The sequence below is a fragment of the Pseudophryne corroboree genome, chromosome 6, assembly GCF_028390025.1.
Source record: "Pseudophryne corroboree isolate aPseCor3 chromosome 6, aPseCor3.hap2, whole genome shotgun sequence".
NCBI lineage: Eukaryota > Metazoa > Chordata > Amphibia > Anura > Myobatrachidae > Pseudophryne > Pseudophryne corroboree.
The window spans coordinates 773,708,054-773,730,081 of NC_086449.1; the positions used below are offsets into that span (position 1 = coordinate 773,708,054).

The following is a 22,028-nucleotide window of genomic DNA, read 5'->3' on the forward strand; positions in this document are numbered from 1 at the left end:
GCGCTGGTAACACCGTGGGTGTACCAGTCAGTGTATGTGTTCCCTCCTCTGCCTCTCATACCCAAGGTACTGAGAATCATAAGAAGGAGAGGAGTAAGGACTATACTCGTGGCTCCGGATTGGCCAAGAAGGACTTGGTACCCGGAACTTCAAGAGATGCTCACGGAGGACCCGTGGCCTCTATCTCTACGAAGGGACCTGCTCCAGCAGGGACCCTGTCTGTTCCAAGACTTACCGTGGCTGCGTTTGACGGCATGGCGGTTGAACGCCGGATCCTGAAGGAAAAAGGCATTCCGGATGAAGTCATCCCTACCCTGATCAAAGCCAGGAAGGATGTAACCGTGCAGCATTATCACCGTATTTGGCGTAAATATGTTGCGTGGTGCGAGGCCAGGAAGGCCCCTACAGAGGAATTTCAACTGGGTCGTTTCCTGCATTTCCTGCAAACAGGACTGTCTATGGGCCTAAAATTAGGATCCATTAAGGTTCAAATTTCGGCCCTGTCGATCTTCTTCCAAAAAGAACTGGCTTCAGTTCCTGAAGTTCAGACGTTTGTCAAAGGGGTGCTGCATATACAGCCTCCTTTTGTGCCTCCAATGGCACCTTGGGATCTCAATGTGGTTTTGGGGTTCCTAAAATCACATTGGTTTGAACCACTCACCACTGTGGACTTAAAATATCTCACATGGAAAGTGGTAATGCTATTGGCCCTGGCTTCAGCCAGGCGCGTGTCAGAATTGGCGGCTTTATCCTATAAAAGCCCTTACCTAATTTTTCATACGGATAGGGCAGAATTGAGGACTCGTCCTCAGTTTCTCCCTAAGGTGGTTTCAGCGTTTCACCTGAATCAGCCTATTGTGGTACCTGCGGCTACTAGGGACTTGGAGGACTCCAAGTTGCTGGACGTAGTCAGGGCCCTGAAAATATACGTTTCCAGGACGGCTGGAGTCAGAAAATCTGACTCGCTGTTTATCCTGTATGCACCCAACAAGCTGGGTGCTCCTGCTTCTAAGCAGACTATTGCTCGCTGGATTTGTAGTACAATTCAGCTTGCACATTCTGTGGCAGGCTTGCCACAGCCAAAATCTGTAAAAGCCCATTCCACAAGGAAGGTGGGCTCATCTTGGGCGGCTGCCCGAGGGGTCTCGGCTTTACAACTTTGCCGAGCAGCTACTTGGTCAGGGGCAAACACGTTTGCTAAATTCTACAAATTTGATACCCTGGCTGAGGAGGACCTGGAGTTCTCTCATTCGGTGCTGCAGAGTCATCCGCACTCTCCCGCCCGTTTGGGAGCTTTGGTATAATCCCCATGGTCCTTACGGAGTTCCCAGCATCCACTAGGACGTCAGAGAAAATAAGAATTTACTTACCGATAATTCTATTTCTCGTAGTCCGTAGTGGATGCTGGGCGCCCGTCCCAAGTGCGGATTGTCTGCAATACTTGTACATAGTTATTGTTACAAAAATCGGGTTATTGTTGTTGTGAGCCATCTTTTCTAGAGGCTCCTCTGTTATCATGCTGTTAACTGGGTATAGTATCACGAGTTATACGGTGTGATTGGTGTGGCTGGTATGAGTCTTACCCGGGATTCTAAATCCTTCCTTATTGTGTACGCTCGTCCGGGCACAGTATCCTAACTGAGGCTTGGAGGAGGGTCATAGGGGGAGGAGCCAGTGCACACCAGGTAGTACTAAAGCTTTCTATTTGTGCCCAGTCTCCTGCGGAGCCGCTAATCCCCATGGTCCTTACGGAGTCCCCAGCATCCACTACGGACTACGAGAAATAGAATTATCGGTAAGTAAATTCTTATTTTTTTTTCTCTCTCATCTCCCCCCATATGTATTATTACATTATGACATATACGTATTGGAGCTCTACTAAAAAAGTGGGGCTGGACTGTGCTGCTTCGGAGTTGTTCGGGCTCATGAAGGTTGGGGAGAGAGTGACACAGGTCACCAGAAGATAATCTCATCAGCATGTGTCCATACATTCACTGCATGCCGACAGGATGGTATCAGGATCCCGGCACTTGGGATGTCGGCAGTCATAATACAGACAGTGGCATCCCAACCCTCAGGATCCCGATATTTACTAGGTGAGTATATTATCTCTAATCCCCAAACCCCCTAGCCCTTCTTTTATGCAGCCTGACCCTAATCATCCCCCAGCAGCTAACTCTAACCATGCCCGGTGGTGCCTAACCCTAACTACCCATTTCCGCAGCCTAAACCTAACCCTCCCTTCCTCTCAGCCTACCCCTAACCCTTCCCGGTGGTGCCTAACCCTAACTACCCATACCCGCAGCCTAAACCTAACCCTCCCTTCCCCACAGTTTAACCCTAACCCTGCCCGGTGGTGCCTAACCCTAACTACCCATTCCCGCAGCCTAAACCTAACCCTCCCTCCCTCGCAGCCTAGCCCTAACCCTTCCCGGAAGTGCCTTACCCTAACTACCCATTTCCGCAGCCTAAACCTAACCCTCCCTTCCTCTCAGCCTACCCCTAACCCTTCCCGGGGGTGCCTAACCCTAACTACCCATTCCCGCAGCCTAAACCTAACCCTCCCTTCCTCACAGTCTTACCCTAACTACCAATTCCCGCAGCCTAAACCCAGGGCCGGCTCCAGGCACGTTCCACTGGAGCGGCCGAACAGGGCGCCAGCTATTTAAGGGCGGCTGCCCATTTCAAACATGGTGCCGGCCATCAGCCAATCAGGGCTCACGGCCCGGCAGCAGCGGCTCCTGATTGGCTGCCGGGCCGCGAGCTCTGATTGGCTCGAGGACCGGCGCCATATTTCAGATGACCGGCGCCGGAGAGCAGCCGCAGCTCCGCAGACATCGCGGTGGGTCACGCACGGGTGAGTCTGATCCGGGGGTTGAGGGCGGTATGGGTGTCCTTTGTCCCTGCTGCCGTAGCTCGATCCCCTGCTGCCGTAGCGCGATCCCCTGCTGCCTGCATGTAGCTGAGGTCCCGGGAGCAAAGCTCCCATACCTCAGCATTCTGAACACTGCGCACCGCCCGTTCCTCTCCGCACTTGGATACAGTTATCTGGCACTGGGGGCATTTTTGTATCTGGCAGCACTGTGCGGGTAATTTTGTATCTGGCAGCACTGTGGGGGCATTTTTGTATCTGGCAGCACTGTGGGGGCATTTTTGTATCTGGCATTCACTGTGGGGGCATTTGTGTATCTGGCATTCACTGTGGGGGCATTTGTGTATCTGGCAGCACTTTGGGGGCATAGCTGCTCTGTGGGGGCATATCTGCACTGTGGGGGCATGTATGTATCTGGCACTGTGGGGGCATATCTGCACTGTGGGGGCATGTATGTATCTGGCACTGTGGGGACATGTATGTATCTGGCACTGTGGGGGCATATCAGCACTGTGGGGGCATGTATGTATCTGGCACTGTGGGGGCATATCAGCACTGTGGGGGCATGTATGTATCTGGCACTGTGGGGGCATGTATGTATCTGGCACTGTGGGGGCATATCAGCACTGTGGGGGCATGTATGTATCTGGCACTGTGGGGGCATTTATGTATCTGGCACTGTGGGGACATGTATGTATCTGCCACTGTGGGGACATGTATGTATCTGCCACTGTGGGGGCATGTATGTATCTGGCACTGTGGGGGCATATCAGCACTGTGGGGGCATTTATGTATCTGGCACTGTGGGGGCATTTATGTATCTGGCACTGTGGGGGCATATCTGCACTGTGGGGACATGTATGTATCTGGCACTGTGGGGGCATGTATGTATCTGGCACTGTGGGGGCATATCTGCACTGTGGGGGCATGTATGTATCTGGCACTGTGGGGGCATATCAGCACTGTGGGGGCATGTATCTGGCATTGTGGGGGCATTTATGTATCTGACACTGTGGGGGCATATCTGCACTGTGGGGGCATTTATGTATTTGGCACTGTGGGGGCTTATCTGCACTGTGGGGCATTTATGTATCTGGCACTGTGGGGGTATTTATGTATCTGGCACTGTGGGGGCATATCTGCACTGTGGGGTCATTTATGTATCTGGAACTGTGGGGACATATCTGGCACTGTGTGGCCATTTAAGTATCTGGCACTGCTGGGGGGCATGTCATGTGTAGCTGGCACTGCTGGGGGTCATGTCATGTATAGCTGGCACTGCATATCATGTCTATCTGGCACTGCACATTATGTGTATCTGTCACTATACTGGAGACATTATGTGTAAGGAACACTACTGTGGCTGTTATGTGTAAGGCTGCTAATTGTGTGCGTAGAGGGGGTGTGAAAATATATTTATTTATAGTTTGGTGATATGAAGTTACGAGGCCACGCCCACTTTTCCAGAGACCACGCCCACTTTTCCAGGAGCGCGCAAGGAGAGGGGGTGGCGCTTTCACATTTTCTCGCTCAGGGTGCTAGTAGGCCTGGAGCCGGCCCTGCCTAAACCTAACCCTCCCTTCCTCGCAGCCTACCCCTAACCCTTCCCGGGGGTGCCTAACCCTAACTACCCATTCCTGCAGCCTAAACCTAATCCTCCCTTCCTCACAGTCTAACCCTAACTACCAATTCCCGCAGCCTAAACCTAACCCTCCCTTCCTCGCAGCCTAACACTAACCCTTCCCGGGGGTGCCTAACCCTAACTACCCATTCCCGCAGCCTAAACCTAACCCTCCCTTCCTCGCAGCCTAACACTAACCCTTCCCGAGGGTGCCTAACCCTAACTACCCATTCCCGCAGCCTAAACCTAACCCTCCCTTCCTCACAGTCTAACCCTAACCCTGCCCAGTGGTGCCTAACCCTAACTACCCATTCCCGCAGCCTAAACCTAACCCTCCCTCCCTCGCAGCCTAGCCCTAACCCTGCCCGGGGGTGCCTAACCCTAAGTCCACCTCCCCACACAACCCACTTCAGTACTTGCTGAGAGGGAATTTAAAGAAAAATTATTTTCATTTAGATTTTGTGGGTTTGGGTGAAAATGGACAAATCTAAATAATGATTCTCACAAAACTGAGCACTAGTAAAAAAAAACACGGACTGACTACTTTTAGTGACTCGTAGGTCCCTCTCCTCCTCAATAGTTGCTATTACAGGTTGCTGTATTATGGCCCTCATTCCGAGTTGTTCGCTCGGTATTTTTCATCGCATCGCAGTGAAAATCCGCTTAGTGCGCATGCGCAATGTTCGCACTGCGACTGCGCCAAGTAACTTTACTATGAAGAAAGTATTTTTACTCACGGCTTTTTCTTCGCTCCGGCGATCGTAATGTGATTGACAGGAAATGGGTGTTACTGGGCGGAAACACGGCGTTTCAGGGGCGTGTGGCTGAAAACGCTACCGTTTCCGGAAAAAACGCAGGAGTGGCCGGAGAAACGGTGGGAGTGCCTGGGCGAACGCTGGGTGTGTTTGTGACGTCAACCAGGAACGACAAGCACTGAACTGATCGCACAGGCAGAGTAAGTCTGGAGCTACTCTGAAACTGCTAAGTAGTTAGTAATCGCAATATTGCGAATACATCGGTCGCAATTTTAAGAAGCTAAGATTCACTCCCAGTAGGCGGCGGCTTAGCGTGTGTAACTCTGCTAAATTCGCCTTGCGACCGATCAACTCGGAATGAGGGCCTATGATTTAATATAAGTTTCCGCCTTAAAAAAAAAAAAAGAAGTGCATTCCAAGCTGAACGTAGGCCAAGTAGATTTAGGGGGAGATGCACAAAACCATGGAGAAAGATAAAGTGGAAGGAGATAAAGTACCTGCCATTCTGCTCCTAACTGTAATGTTACAGGCTGTGTTTGAAAAATTACAGTCAGTAGTCGATTGGTACTTTATCTCTCTCCCTATGGATTAGTACATAGACCCTTTATTCTCACATTACAGAAACAATTTTTTTTATCTCCTCAAAGAACGCAAGCATATAACAGCTGGCATTGATATGAAATATAATACCACCAAAATAAAGAAATTCATTAATTAATGCGACACCACTCCACCCTTCAGCAGCTGCAGCCTTAAGGGCCCTACATACTTAAAGATTTCACTGAAAGATATGAACGATCTCGTTCATTAATGAACGAGATATCGTTCATATCTTTCAATGTGTAGGGACCAACGATGAACGTTGCGCGGCCCCGCGCTCATTCATCGTTGGCGCCGGCTCGTTTAAACATGCAAGCCAATATGGACAATCTCGTCCATATTAGCATGCAGTGCAATGGATCTGGGTGACGGAGGGAGTGAAGAAACTCCCCCCCCCCCGTCACCTTCCCCTCGCCGTCGGGTCGCCTATCGGCCGTCGGGCCCCTCGCCATATGTGTAGGGCCCAATAGCACCACAAGATGGGAGACATTGACGCAATTCACAGCCACAGGAGTGAAAAAGTGGAACATTTATTTATGCTCTGAATAATTAACATTCACATTACTGTGACACGAGCGGGAAATGTAAGCTCTTGGGCAGCCCTGGATCCGTCTGTTTATCTATCAAGTATATGTGACCTTTAATGAACCTTAGTGATCTATTTACTAAGGGGTCTATTCATGAAGCAGTGATAAGAGTGGAGAAGTGAGCCAGTGGAGAAGTTGCCCATGGCAACCAATCAGCTGCTCTGTATATTTTTTTAGTTTGCAAATGATAAATGTTACATCAGGGCTGATTGGTTGCCATGGGCAACTTCTCCACTGGCTCACTTCTCCACACTTTTCACTGCTTCAAGTCTCAAATGGAGATAAAGTACCACTGCCAGTTTTCAAACCCAGCCTGTGACATGGCAGTTAGATGCTGATTGGCAGGTACTGTTATCTCCGTCCACTTTATCTGCATCTATGTACAGTGTACATTTATAGAACCGATGATTCCTCGATGACAAAGATTCCAGTGCTAACCAGTACAAAGGATTCAGGCAAACTTAGAAAGCCCCAGACTGATTCACTAATTATACAACTTCTACAATCATACGGAGCTGAGCGACGAGCCCGTGTCAGAGTGTTTCATAGAAGCGTGAGTCAGTGACAGTGAGAAGGACAGATAGCAGCCTGAAAAAGTACACGATTGCGCAACAAGGAAATGAGTCCCGACTGCCTAACCAAGTCACTGCAACAGTAACCAGCAAAGAGAAACACAAACCACTGGGGCGACACAATGCTCAATATAGCCTGCATCTGCTGGTCATCTATACCAATGAGGTTACAAACACGAGTATACGTATAGAAGTCCCTTCTAGGGTCCCAAAGGGGTTATATACATTTTGACTAACCTTTTAATCTATGACCTACCCTCCTCATGTTGGGAGTCACACCTTTGGGAACATGTCGGGAGATGTATCAAATCTTCTAAGAGGGATAGGTGGAGTAGTTGCCCATAGCAACCAATCAATCAGCTTCTAGCTATCATTTTATAAACTGTACTTGATAAATGATAGCTAGAAGCTTTATGGATGCTATGGGCAACTTTTCCATTTGCTTTAGAATTTTTTTTATACATATCCACCCCGGTCTTCTCTAAAACCAGGAGCAAGACAAAAAAACTGCTTACCTGAAAATAGCCCGCACTGCTCATATGAAAATAGCCTGAGCAATTACATTACTAGAAAAAGTTATATCACTGAGGCTTCAGCGGCACAGCCCAGTCTACAAAATAGCTGCCGACACGGAGTGTACGCTACAGGGACACATTAAATGCTGTTGCATATCAAAAAAGGTGATTAAATGCGACACACCAGCTTGAGAATAGGTTTTGTCGGCCGTCGCTAGTTTCTGAACAGCTGTCATTGTTGCTTGGAGACGTTTAGTGAGGTCAAGACTAAGTATGTTTTATCTATTTACAAAACTGCATAAGAATCCAGTGAAGGGGGACTGTATTAAACTTCAAAACTCTGGGAAATAACTACGGTTCCCAGTAATAAGGTAGTTTGCTGAAATGTGCAGTGGTGTTCTGCTGTTTTATGGTCATTGGCCAATTCACGGGAAGTTACTGCTGCAAATCTGGAGTTTGGACATACAGTACTCTAATCCAGGGGTCCCAAACTGGGGGGCAGATGTATTAAGCCTAGAGAAGTAGTAAAGCAGTGTTAAGGCAACGGAATGCAGTCAGGATCCCGGCTGTCAGTATCTTGGCAGTCAAAATACTGATGCCGGAATACCGACCCTATTCTGAATGCCGACACCGGACGAAATATCGACAGCCGGTATCCCAAACGAGGACACAACGCACCGTAAGTCAGGCACCCTCATTAGAGGGTTAGAATTAGGCTGTGGGGGGAGGGTTAGGTTCAGGCACATACGGGGGGTGGTTAGGGTTAGGCAACAAGGATGGGGGGGGGGGTTAGGACTAGGCTGCTGGTAGGGAGGGTTAGGGGGTTGGCGGAGAACACCCCTTACCCACCCCTGTTGGCTTCTCAAATATCGGGATCACGGCATCGGTATTACGACCGCCGGGATCCAGTGCGTCGGCAAATCATACTGATCCTAACGCACCAGCCAATCAGCTCCAATATGTAAATTGGAAGTTAGGAGCTAATTGGCTGCTGCGTTATCACCTTCCGCTTATCACTGCTTTATCACTTCTCCAGGCCTAATATATCTGCCCCCTGTGTGCCAAGGTATGGGAGTGGCCACCTTTCTGTGGGAGAGATGTACTTAGCCTTGGAGAGAGATAAAGTACTAACCAATCAGCTTCTGTCATTTTGCAGGCTGTGTTTGAAAAATGACAGTTCGTATCTTTATCTCTCTCCGCTTTATCACTGTGCAAGGATTTAGTACATCTGCCTCTGTGTCATTAATGGAAGCTCATGAAACTAGTGATAAGCACATGACGATGCATGCTGTAGTATGAAGCACTATCATATGACAGGGAAATACCATCCTAAGCAACAGGTATATCATACAGAGAGGGACTACTCTCAGATGATGGGGATGGTTGTGATGTGGTGTTTAAGTAAACTAGATGTAAAATGATTAGCTTCAAATGAATGAGCTATTAATAACATAACACATTATAGGATCAGGGCAGAGTTTGTATAATGAATATTTGAAATATCCCGTTTTGTTTTTGGGAAGCACTTTTACTGTGGACGTTTGCAATTGGTTTGGTAGATTGGAAGTAAATCAAAGTACAGTATAGCCAATTCATTTTTAAATAGTCCGTTCTGAGCCAAGGAAATGGATAAAGATAATTGGTAACTCAAATATTTTTTTAAAAATATAAAAATTGTGACAGTCAACGTCATTTACATTTTTGACTAGCTGTTTCTTCTTTCATTTTTGTGCATTTGTGGCAGAAGTTAGGAAATTATTTTAATAAAGTGGAGTTATGTAAAAGAGGGGCAGATGTATTAAGCCTGGTGAAATGATAAAGTGGAAGGTGATAACGCATCATCCAGTCTGCTCCTGTCATTTTTCAAACCCAGCCTGTAACATGGAAGTTAGGAGCTGATTGGCTGGTACTTTATCACCTTCCACTTTATCACTTCACCAGGCTTACTAAGGGGGTCATTCAGATCTGATCGATGCTGTGCGTTTTCGCACAGCGGGCGATCTGATTTAAACTGCGCACGCGTATGCACCGCACTGCGTCGGGCCGACGCACGACTGCAACGGCATCTGCGCCCTGCAACTGGATGGTGCGAATAATCCATTCGCACGGGTGTTCGCAAGGAGATTGACAGGAAGAGGCCGTTTGTGGGTGGCAACTGACCGTTTACTGGGAGTGTCCGGAAAAACGCAGGCGGGATCAAGCGTTTTCAGGGAGGGTGTGTGACGTCAGCTCCGGCCCCTGATCAGCCTGCTCTCATCGCACTGGAAGAGTAAGTCCTGGGCTGCGCAGAGACTGCACAAAATGCGATCACACACTTGCACAGCGAAATAACACTCCCCCTGTAGGCGGCGATTATCTGATCGCAAGACTGCAAAAATCGCTGTCCAGCGATCAGATCTGAATGACCCCCTAAATCTGCCCCAGAATGCCAATTTTTGCAAATTTACATGCACTACTACAGTTTGTATTGCTAAACTGGAGATAACATTGGTTTCATTTATTTTAGACAGAAACATCATTCTGAACAAGAGACCATTCACATTCTGCACTAGTATGCTTTTATTGGATTTTACCCACCAAGGTAGACTGAAATTAATTTAGCACAGTTTAACATCCTAACCGGCGACAAAAAGATCATCTGGGTGCAATGCACACATCGCCATCAGAAACTAACGTTTCGTTCCGGAGCTTGGTACATATGCGGTAACTGGCCAAAACTCAGAAAACTCCATTTTCAAAATTGGTGCATCCCACCCACCAATCAGCTTCTAACTGCCATTTTTTTCAAACACAGCCTGTAACATGTCAGTTAGGAGCCGATTGCTTGGCACTTTATCTCTCTCCACTTTATCTCTCTCTCCACCTTATCTCATTACAGTTACTGTGCACTCACCGACTGCCTGCTTTCTAGAGGGGTTTTTTTTTCACTATGATCCAGGATTTCAAATTCCGAGGACGAGCCCTATAAAAAAAAAAAGTCTTTATGAACTGGAATACTTTTCAAATGTTCTAATATATCACCAGAGAGATTTTCAATCAGTGACTTCACGCTTTGCAAACGAGGCCAGGTATTTTGTAATGAATGCTGCAAAAATAAAATGTGAAAGCAATATAGGCAGGATGGAATGCAGACTGCAAGTTCCTGATCCGTGACCATATAACTTTTGTTCTGGATTATTGCAGCCTCATGGGCCTACACTGGGACTTTCCATAACCTTCGTATCAAAATTCAAAGTCTTTGGTTAAGAAATCTATCCACAAATCCTTTCCCACCTATATTTTTCTCCACATCCTTCTCTGTGCGTCTAGATCACAGGTTCTCAAACTCGGTCCTCAGGACCCCACACAGTGCATGTTTTGCAGGTAACCCAGCAGGTGCACAGGTGTATTAATTACTCACTGACACATTTTAAAAGGTCCACAGGTGGAGCTAATTATTTCACTTGTGATTCTGTGAGGAGACCTGCAAAACATGCACCGTGTGGGGTCCTGAGGACCGAGTTTGAGAACCTGTGGTCTAGATTGATGCTCTAATGTCTGCATCTCTCATACCCTAATCCCAACAAGACTTTACCAGGGTCAATGGAACTCTTTAGCCCAACGCATCAGATTGTGCTATACACACATCCATTAGACAGTGATCCTGTTGCTGGGCTCCACTGCCAAGCGGCAGGACTGAGGCTGGTACGGCCATCTGAATCGCATTGAGTGATGCAATTGGACATGGGAATCAACAGCAGTGGGGAGTACTTGGCGCCCAAGAGTGGAAGTGTCAACCGAATGGCACAGGCTCGGTACACACTAGAATGATATATGGTTCAACTGAGAAACGAACGACATATCGGTAGCAGGTCACCAGGTGTGTACACGTGATAAGTCGATGAACAAGTTCGTTCACAGACACATCGCGTTGGCCCTGCAGCACAGCCGATACTGATCTATCTTCCAGACCGCCAACCACCCACATGCTGGCTGCAGGGACTGACCTCACAGCTGGGCGGGCAAATTCAATTGCCCGCCCAGGTGTGATGTCTGCAGACCTATTGAGTGGCCAGAGAGACAGTGAGGACGTTGGACCGACACTTTGGAGTCTGCACCGCCACCCCGGGACGCCTGGCCGTGTAATCAATCCATGCCTTGTTGTCTACCTCTGTTTGTAGACGCAACTAGCTGGTGAGAGTCCAATTTACCCAGAATGTTTTTATGTTTAACTGTTTCATTATAGTAAAACTTTTTGCACTATTGGGAGCGTTTTCACCTTCTCATTCTGAGGGATTGGGATCCGAACCAGTAATGAGGGAGGACGTGTAACTGCCCTTTGTGTTTTATCATTGCCGAATGCTCAATGGTCTACTTTCATTTGTAGACCACCTGATCTAGTAGGAGTCCACCGGGAAGAAATGTATTAGATATCAATTAATTTCCATTACAGAGGTAAGCCATGTGTTCTGTGTGTGTTTTATCTTTTTGAGGATGAACATATCCCACAAAAGACCACTTATTTAAGGATCCGGCGATGATACGGTGATACTCGTTTCTTGGTATTATCTATAAATTGTGGTTGACCCTTCTTATCACTGGGTCTACGGCTGCGGTTGGCGCGTGATCTGTTGCTTTTTACTATTGAGTGGCCGATTGGTAAGTGTGTATGCTTCCCAAATTAGCTGCTATGTCGGCGGATACGCCAACCGTAGTGTGTGCCCAAACTCACTCACATGATGCGCTGTCCAGTTAGGAACGCTGCGTTGGCCACAAGTCCTTTTTTTCTCAGTGGAGATCTAAAAACACAAAATTTACATTTCCGGAGGCGAATCCTTTTTTGTATCTTCAACTGAGACACTTTGTCACCTCTCTACCCTGCTCTACATCCCTTCGCACTACTGGGCTGATTCGCAGCTGCTGCGTCCATCTGGTCTGCGCACTGGCTGCAACACGCGTGCTTACAGATTGTGAATGCCCGCCACTGTCATTCACACCTTGGGTGCATCCTCCCTGGATGCGGCCAAGGTGTGATTGACAGCGGCGGCGTTCCCAGAGCGGCAACGCAGCATTGAGGGGGCGGAAGGGGCTAAACAGGGGCGTGCCGTGACCATTTTCAGGGGCAGCTGCGTGACGTCACATGTAGATGCTCCGATTAAAAAAGTGACGGCCGACCTCCTGACAGAGTAGCCTGGGGTCAACCTTAGTTTGATGCATCTGCAATCATCGGGAGGTGGCCCATCACACGTGCTGGGTGGCCTTGCCCTGTGCTGGGCAGCCCCCAGCATGTGAGGAGTGAACGCAGATGTGGCTACGTATGCAGCGATCTGCCTCCATCTCTGAATGAGGTCCTATGTCTTCCCTTGAATCCCTTTCCTACCACATACCCCTGAATCTAACTCTCTCTGCACATGTTATATCTGCCCCCCTCCCCCCCCCCCTGCAGTGCACATGAGGGGTGATTCAGGTCTGATCGTAGATGTGCTAAATTTAGCACATCTACGACAACGGGGCGGGGCGGACTAGCCCAGCAGAGGGCTAGTTCGCCCCGCATGTCAGGCCCTGCCCCCACGCGGCAGCGATGCTTTTGCACCCGTCGAGTAGCTCCCTAGCTACTCGCCGCATCCCGGGTCGCAGTGGCTGAGTGTGACGTCACGCAGCAGACCCCCCCATCGGTCCGGACACGCCTACATTCTATCGCCACTGGCACGCCACCCTCCCGCCCTGCGACCGCCTCTGCTTGTGCGCACTCCCTAAAGGGCTTCAGACTGCGATCCAGTCTGAATTAGGCCCATGGTTTCGCCCATTAGAGAAAAATGTTGCTGTTGCGATCACGTCTGAATTAGTCTCTAACAGAGTGAATAAAAAGTTTGTCTGTCTACCCCCTTCCCTGGTGTTGGTGAGGATGCGGGAACTGGGTTCCTTCATTCCCGTGTGGTGGTCCAGCCACAGGAATGCGTTGCTGCTTTGGGACAATATTGCAGACTTGGTTAATAAGGTCATGACGGTCTCTATTGTTAAAAAGATCTTTTCTTTTGGGACTAGCACTCGAAGGTTCGGATGATAAACTTGTGGTTCACATTCTAAGTGCTGCCAGGTGTTCAATCACATCCCACTGGAATTGTCCTGACACCCCTTTCCTTCCCTTAGTGATTGATAGAATTTGGCACCTGCCAAGTATGGAGAAACTCACCACCTACCTCAAGAATAGATCTGACAAATTCACGCAGGTTTGGGATCTGTGGTGCCACTTCCAACCCCCCCCCCCATCCCCTTCTCCCATAATCTGTGGACTCCAACCTCTTGTACTATCTGTCTATCTATCTATCTATCTATCTATCTAAAGGTATTTTATCTTGGTGATATCATTGTATTTTACTTGTTCCCTTTTGATATTCTGCTCTTGTTACTGACAAGTAGCACTCCACATTACCTTTAGGGCACGTTTTCAGCAGGGCCGCCCGCCCCTTTCATCTCTAGTACCCCATCTCCCCCATTTACTGTTCTTTCTATTACACACATTTATTACGCATTTTTATTCTCATTCCTTTTTTGACAGCTCTGTATGTTCCTATATTTTGTTGGGTATGGGTCATTAGGTCGACAACTACTGGTCGACATGCACTAGGCCGAAATGGAAAAAGGTCGATATGAGTTTTTTTAATTTTTTTGGTGTAGTTTTCTTTGTAAAGTGACGGGGAATCCCAATTAGTGCACCGTGATCCCTCGCATGGCGAGTGAAGTTCGGGCAAGGTATCTCACTCCGCTACCGCTGCGCTCAGCACAGTTAACTATTGCCAATCGTAGTCCACATGGATCATAAAGTATGAAAAAAAGAAAAAAAATGTGAAAAACTCATGTCAACCTTATTCCATGTCGACATAATGCATATCCATCAATAGCGGTCGACCCAATGACCGTATACCATTTTGTTTCTATTGGTCATTGACATGCAATTTGATTCCACTTGCTGTTTGCGGATTTTGCCATTTCTGTACTTAATTCATTCGTGTAACCTGAATTTGTTTCAATGTCATTTCCGCTGCATTCAAAAGTATAAATAAATAATTTTAAGAAAAAAAAATAAATGAGAATGATGATATTCATAGAGGTTGTTGGTTACCAATGAATCCAAAGGCCACATTCTCATTAGCACCGTTTCCTAGCACACAACGGCCGCTGCGTGTGGACTGCGCGCTGCAATGTACTTACACTCGGTGGCGTTTTTTGGTTGTTCTTGAAGTTACCACCAGACTCTGCAATCTTCATGTCCGTCATCTCAACATGCAAGAAATCTTCTGCCGGTTCCTGCACTGGAATACATTATAGAAGTACACATTTAATTGGAGCAAAGTAAAATATTAAAAAAGAGTGACAGTGAATGGATTTATGCAGCAATGCAGCAATACAATGCAAATGATACACAAGCACGTCACTTACAGAAAAGTCTTAAGGTGGGTACACAATGATAGATATATCTGCCGATCAATTGATCTGCAGATATATCTATGGACGGATCGGGCAGTGTGCTGTGCATACACACTGCCTGATCCGTCGGGGAGTGACGTCATGAACTGGGCGGGCTTGTACAAGCGCCCGCCCAGTTCAGCTGTCAATTACCGCCGGCCGCCGCAGCATGTGTACAGGCGGCCGGCTGGTCGCCCGTACACACACAGCGAGGCGCCAATATATCGGTAGACATATTAGCCGTCGGATGTGCTGCGGGGCCGACGCGATATGTCTGTGAACGACGTAGTTCACAGACATATCGCCCATAGACACTGGCCGACGGACCCGCGATATATCGGCCAGTGTGTACCCACCATTAGTCTTCTGCATTTTACCCATATTTATGTCAAGTTAGGTTACATGACAATATTGTAATCTGCTGTAAACACTAAAATAAAAAAGTAACTTTTTTTTCTTAACTAGCCATCTTTACTTTTAGTTTACACCCCCCCCTCCTCCCATATTGCTTGAGTCATAGGTTCCAGCACCCTCCAGTGGTATGCCATGCACAACTGTCATATCCCTCTTGCAAGGACCTGCTCTTGCTTCATTGAAATGAAAACAGAAAGTGGCTCGGTTATCACTCATCAGTCATGCTTAGGCCCCCTGCAGGCCAGTATTTCTGTGCCACACTCCATAACCCACACTTCTGAAGCACACCCAATGGTCTCACCCCCCATTGCATCGTATTTATATAGAATAAGTGTAAAAAAAAATTAAGCCCTATCTTAAATCATACATTTTTATATTTGGATGTGCAAATGATTAAACAATATACTAAATAAAAAAAATTAAATAGAAATTGCAGCCTGCCAGCAGTTATGCCTTAATGAGGTTGAAACAAGATATATATATATATATATATATATATATATATATATTTTTTTTTAAAGTCTAAACACAGCCATGGAACAGTGTTTTTTTAACTCTAATCCTCAACTACTCCCAACAAGTCCTGTTTTCTGGATTTCTTCAATCATGGTTGGTCAGTAATTATCCCACATGATTCCACAGACAGAAATCCTGAAAACATGACCTGTTGAGAGTACTTAAGGATTGAGGAGGAAAACCACGACCATAGAATAAATGTGTCCAGCCAAATACATTTAATAAGGTAAACCTAGCAGTAATAATACCCTAAAGGTCCTCCCAAAACCCACCCCCTAAACCTAACAGCAGGCCCCGCGCTTACCGCTCAGCAAAGGGATGCAGTGCAGGTAGGCGCCAGGGGGGAGAGGCGCTCTCCTTGCTCTGCATTCCAGTGCTGAGTTCCCCTGCTAATGCTGGCTGCTGCGCCTGTCACACTCTGACAGGCAGCGGCGCCGGCATCATGAAGCATCTTCTAGTTCTCCCCCTCCCCTGTTACAGACTCACCGCAGTGTGCTGGCCGAGTCTAAAGGGGGCGGAGCTACACATGGATAAGGGGCGGAGCTACACGTGATAAGGGGGCGGAGCTACACAGGACCAGGCTGCAGTTGCAACACTAGAGGACGAGTTACCAGGCTTCTTTATGTAAGTGGCTGGAAAGTGTGTGTGAGTGTATATATATGCAGTATGCAGGGCCGGTGCTAGGATGTTCGGCGCCCCCCTGCAAACTATAAATTTGCGCCCTCCCATATTCCTTTGGCATGCGCCGGGAATCACAAGTAAGGGGCATGGCCACACAATAGTACCCCCATTTAAAATGACACCACAATGTAGCACAATCTTGTTCCTCTTATACATAATGCCCCACCCGTAGTAGTAGCGTCATATGTAATGCACCCCAGTAGTAGTAGCATCCTTATACATAATGCCCCCCAGTAGTAGTAGCCTCCTTATACATAATGCCCCCCCAGTAGTAGACGCGTCCTTATACATAATGCCCCCCAGTAGTAGTAGCCTCCTTATACATAATGCCCCCCCAGTAGTAGTAGCCTCCTTATACATAATGCCCCCCAGTAGTAGTAGCCTCCTTATACATAATGCCCCCCCAGTAGTAGTAGCATCCTTAATTGTAGTGCGCCCCCAGTAGTAGACGCGTCTTTATACTTAATTCCCCCCTAGTAGTAGTAGCAGCGTCCTTATACGTAATGCCCCCCCCCCAGTAGTAGTAGCGTCATTATGCGTAATGCCCCCCCTGTAGTAGTAGCGTCCTTATACGTAATGCCCCCCCCAGTAATAGTAGCGTCCTTATACATAATGCCCCCCTAGTAGTAGTAGCGTCCTTATACGTAATGCCCCCCCAGTAGTAGTAGCGTCATTATGCGTAATGCCCCCCCTGTAGTAGTAGCGTCCTTATACGTAGTGCACCCCCAGTAGTAGTAGCCTCCTTATACATAATGCCCCCCTAGTAGTAGTAGCATCCTTATACGTAATGCCCCCCCAGTAGTAGTAGCGTCATTATGCGTAATGCCCCCCCTGTAGTAGTAGCGTCCTTATACGTAATGCCCCCCCCAGTAATAGTAGCGTCCTTATACATAATGCCCCCCTAGTAGTAGTAGCGTCCTTATACGTAATGCCCCCCCAGTAGTAGTAGCGTCATTATGCGTAATGCCCCCCCTGTAGTAGTAGCGTCCTTATACGTAGTGCACCCCCAGTAGTAGTAGCCTCCTTATACATAATGCCCCCCTAGTAGTAGTAGCATCCTTATATGTAATGCCCACCCCCAGTAGTAGTAGCGTCATTACGCGTAATGCCCCCCCTGGAGTAGAAGTGTCCTTATACGTAATTCCCCCCTAGTAGTAGTATCGTCCTTATACGTAATGGCCCCCCCAGTAGTAGCGTTGTTTCACAAAATGCCCCCCCCTGTAGTAGTAGCGTCCTTACATGTAATGCCCCCCTCAGTAATATCGTCATTATACGTAATGCCCCCCCCAGTACTACCATCCATAAAGTGCGCGTACACAGACATACCTCACACACACACACAAACAATTCACACATATATACACACACATACACACACCCACCATATATACAAACACACACTTCTCTCTCACCCTCTACTTACCTAAGCCAGTCTCCCTCGGTACAGCAGCCTGGTCCGTGTAGCTCCGCCCCTTCTGGGCCGTGTAGCTCCGCCCCTTCCATCCCGTTTAACTCCGCCCCCTTCCATCCCGTACACAGCCGCTGTCACACAGGTGAGGGGAGGGGAGGGAGGAGGCTTTTCATGCTGCAGGCGCCGCTGCCAGTGACTGTCACAGTCATACAGTGACAGACACAGCAGCAGCAGCAGCAGCAGGGGGGCCAGGACGGCGCAGCAGGGAAGGGATGCAGAGCAGGGGGAGCGCCTCTCTGTCCCAGCGCCTCCCTGCACTGCATCCCTTCGCTGAGCGGGTAGCGCCGGGCCTGGCAGTAGGTGTGTGTGTATGTCTACAGTATCTGTGTGTATGTATGTGTGACTGTGTGTAATGTATGTACAGTATGTACGTGTTGTATGTGTATGTGTGGTATATGTGTGCAGCATAATGTGTGTAAGCATCACCGCTTCAGGGAGCGTCACTGGTACAGGGGGCGTTACGTGTGCAAGCGTCACTGGTACAGGGGGCGTTACGTGTGCAAACGTCACTGGTACAGGGGGCGTTACGTGTGCAAGCGTCACTGGTACAGGGGGCGTTACATGTGCAAGCGTCACTGGTACAGGGGGCATTGCTTGTGTAAGCGTCACTGGTAGAGGGGACATTACGTGTGTAAGCGTCACTGGTAGAGGGGACATTACGTGTGTAAGCGTCACTGGTACAGGGGGCGTTACGTGTGTAAGCGTCACTGGTACAGGGGGCGTTACGTGTGTAAGCGTCACTGGTACAGGGGGCGTTACGTGTGTAAGCATCACTGGTACAGGGGGCGTTACGTGTGTAAGCGTCACTGGTACAGGGGGCGTTACGTGTGTAAGCGTCAGTGGTACAGGGGGCGTTACGCGTGTAAGCGTCACTGGTACAGGCGGCGTTACGTGTCTAAGCGGCACTGGTACAGAGGGTGCTACGTGTGTAAGCGTCACTGGTACAGGGGGCATTACGTGTGTAAGCAACACTGCGTCTTCTATAAGCATCACTGGTACAGGGGGCGTTACGTGTGTAAGCATCACTATTGCAGGGGGCGTTACGTGTGTAAGTCCCACTACTATAGGGAGCATTATGTGTACAAGCATTATGGTGGTCATTCAGAGTTGTTCGCTCGTTGCCGATTTTCGCTATGCTGCAATTTGTTGCTAACTGCGCATGTTACGCAGAGCGCATGCGCATGGTTATTTAACACAAAACTTAGTAGATTTGCTGGTGTTCGAGCGACGATTTTCAGTCGCACTGCTGATCGGTAAATGATTGACAAGAAAGGGGCGTTTCTGGGTGGTAACTGAGCGTTTTCCAGGAGTGTGCTAAAAAACGCAGGCATGTCGGAAAAACGCGGTAGTGTCTGGAGAAATGGGGGAGTGGCTGGCCGGATAAAAACTTAACCCTTGCTACTACACTGACACTGGCCTAGGGGTTTAAAATGCATCTGTCCTATACAGGTCTCTCTGTTGTTCTCCATGAAGGATGTTTCTCCATGATGTTCCGCAGCAGTTTTAGGCAGTGTGAATCAGAAAATAATAATTTAGCTCAACAACGCTAATTTTACTAGGCACTTTTATGTTTGCCTGGCCGCTATGCAAGGCAATATGCGGCAATCCCTTTCAATTTAATCTCCCCCTTAGTACAAAGACAAAAAAACATGATCTGTACAGATAATAATTATACTAATTAATGTTTTTAAATTAAGTTAGGATATATGGGTTGGGTTTGTGTGACCGCCGGTCACCATACCAACTCCGGGATAAGCCCCTTGTGGGCTCATGCACTCGCCACAAGTTCTATTCCCACTCTGTGAGTGTCGTGGACACCAGGGACTGGGAATAGTTCCCGTTGGTCGGCATGCCGACCAGCAGGCTATTGCGGGTTCGGGATCCCAACGTCGTTATTGTGACCGGCGGTCGGGTTAACCGCATCCCGGATATATAGTATATGATAATATGGGATCTATTATCCAGAAATCCATGGTAGAAAAAAAAAAAATGAAAATTAGGGGGAAAAAATCAAGTTCTGTTGCTGTTGGCGACATCATCACATTCAATCACCTAGCACTGCCTCCTAGAATTACAGCTACAGAAGCAACTGCTAGACAGTTTAATGAGAAGTGAGCGACGGTAGACAGCAAGAATGAGGATTCCTTTAAACTTAATGAAGCATACAGATGTGTCCTCATACAGGTCCGCTAGCATTGGGCATCTTTTTTCCCCAAAATGTGTCTTTTCTAGAACACACCAGGAGACCGTGCGGATTAATTTGATATGTGACACTTGTATATCTGCATGTGACTGAGTCTGCATACTGAGCACAACAGAGCCTGGTATGGAAAAAAAGCAGCGGTCGCTGCATTGTAACACTTCATATGCAGATTCAAAGACTCAGTTGCACACAAATATACACGTGTCATATATCAAATTAATCAGCACAGTCTCCTGGTGCATACTAGTTGCATTGCTTTTCAGCAAAAACAGATGCTCAGTGCTATCAGAGTCTCACGGGACCTGGCGTGCCAATATGTGCTGTTTAGCACGACTGCAGCAGAGACATATGAGGACACATCTGTATATTTAGACATAATAAACAATTTAAGTCATAGATGCCACATATGTATTTTAAAGATTGCTTAATTTAAAATGCATTAAAAAGATAAATTACCACGGTACATACAGCCAAATGTAAAAATTAACTATCTATGATTTATTTATTAACATTGATTTTTATAGCACCGCCCCTTCTCAGTGATAAGAGTGGAGAAGTGAGCCAGTGGAGAAGTTGCCCATGGTAACCAATCAGCACTGAAGTAACATTTATTATTTGAATACTATAAACTTATACAGAGCAGCTGATTGGTTGCCATGGGCAACTTCTCCACCGGCTCACTTCTCCACTCTTATCACTGCTTCATACATTTACCCCACAGTAGTAAAATAAGCCTGAGAGATAAGATCCAGCAGCTTCCAAGTTTACAGTCTACAGCCCCTGTACTGTATAGAAGATATGTCACACACAATTAACTTGTTTTTAATTTCATTTTGGTGTCTGGACAGAGTCAAACATACGGGAAGATTTTTCTAGATCTTTTATAGAGATGTTGCCCTCAGCAACCAATCATATTCCAGCTATCATCTATCTAGTACATTCTATAAAATGACAGCTAGAATCCGATTAGTTGCTATGGCCAACAGCTCCACTAATCCTTTTTAGAAGATTTGATATATCTCCCCCAAAGTGGCTCATACAAGATCGTTGGAACCTGGGGGTCTATGCACTAAGCTTTGGAGAGAGATAAAGTGGACAGAAATAAAGTACCAGCCAATCAGCTCCTAACTGCCATGTTACAGGCCATTTTTGAAAAATGACAGGAGCTGGCTGGTTGGTACTTTAGGGTCTATTCATGAAGCAGTGAAAAGAGTGGAGAAGAGAGCCTGTGGAGAAGTTGCCCATGGCAACCAATCAGCTGCTCCGTACAACTGTATAGTATGCAAATTATAAATGTTACGTCAATGCTCATTGGTTGCCATGGGCAACTTCTCCACTGCCTCACTTCTCCACACTTTTCACTGCTTCATGAATATACCCCTTTCATCTCCATCCGATTTATCTCTCTCCAAGGCTTAGTAAATAGACCCCCTGATCTTCGATTCAACTGTGTGTTTTCAGCCAATTTCTCAGTATCATTGTTGGCCAGGGTATTACATTTATGGCTGCCAATGTGTTACATTTGAAATATGTGTAATATAAATAAAATATTACACTGTTATTAAATGGCTGTAAATGCAAGATCTTAAAGTACAGTTTTAAGTATGATTGTATAGTCAATTAGGGTCGGATCCATTCCGACATGCATTTGTCGGAATGGATCCGACAAACCCTATTCAATCTCATCTCAATTCGACTTTTAAAGTCGAATTGATATGAGGGACCCAGAGCAGGAGAGGGGGAAGGGGGGGAGCCGCGGGGAGACCAGTGGGGAC

General features: G+C 47.4%; 1 protein-coding gene across 3 annotated transcripts in view; it reads right to left on the bottom strand.

Moving 5' to 3' along the window:
- TNIP1 (TNFAIP3 interacting protein 1) overlaps positions 1-22,028 on the bottom strand; it is a 141,908-nt gene that overhangs the window by 51,226 nt on the left and 68,654 nt on the right. For all 3 annotated transcript variants that reach the window (XM_063928680.1, XM_063928681.1, XM_063928679.1), the window contains exons 4-5: positions 14,714-14,814; positions 10,416-10,484 (exon numbers count right to left, since the gene is read on the bottom strand). In XM_063928680.1, the coding sequence (XP_063784750.1) occupies positions 10,416-10,484; positions 14,714-14,814 (170 nt within the window). The remainder of the gene's footprint in view (positions 1-10,415; positions 10,485-14,713; positions 14,815-22,028) is intronic.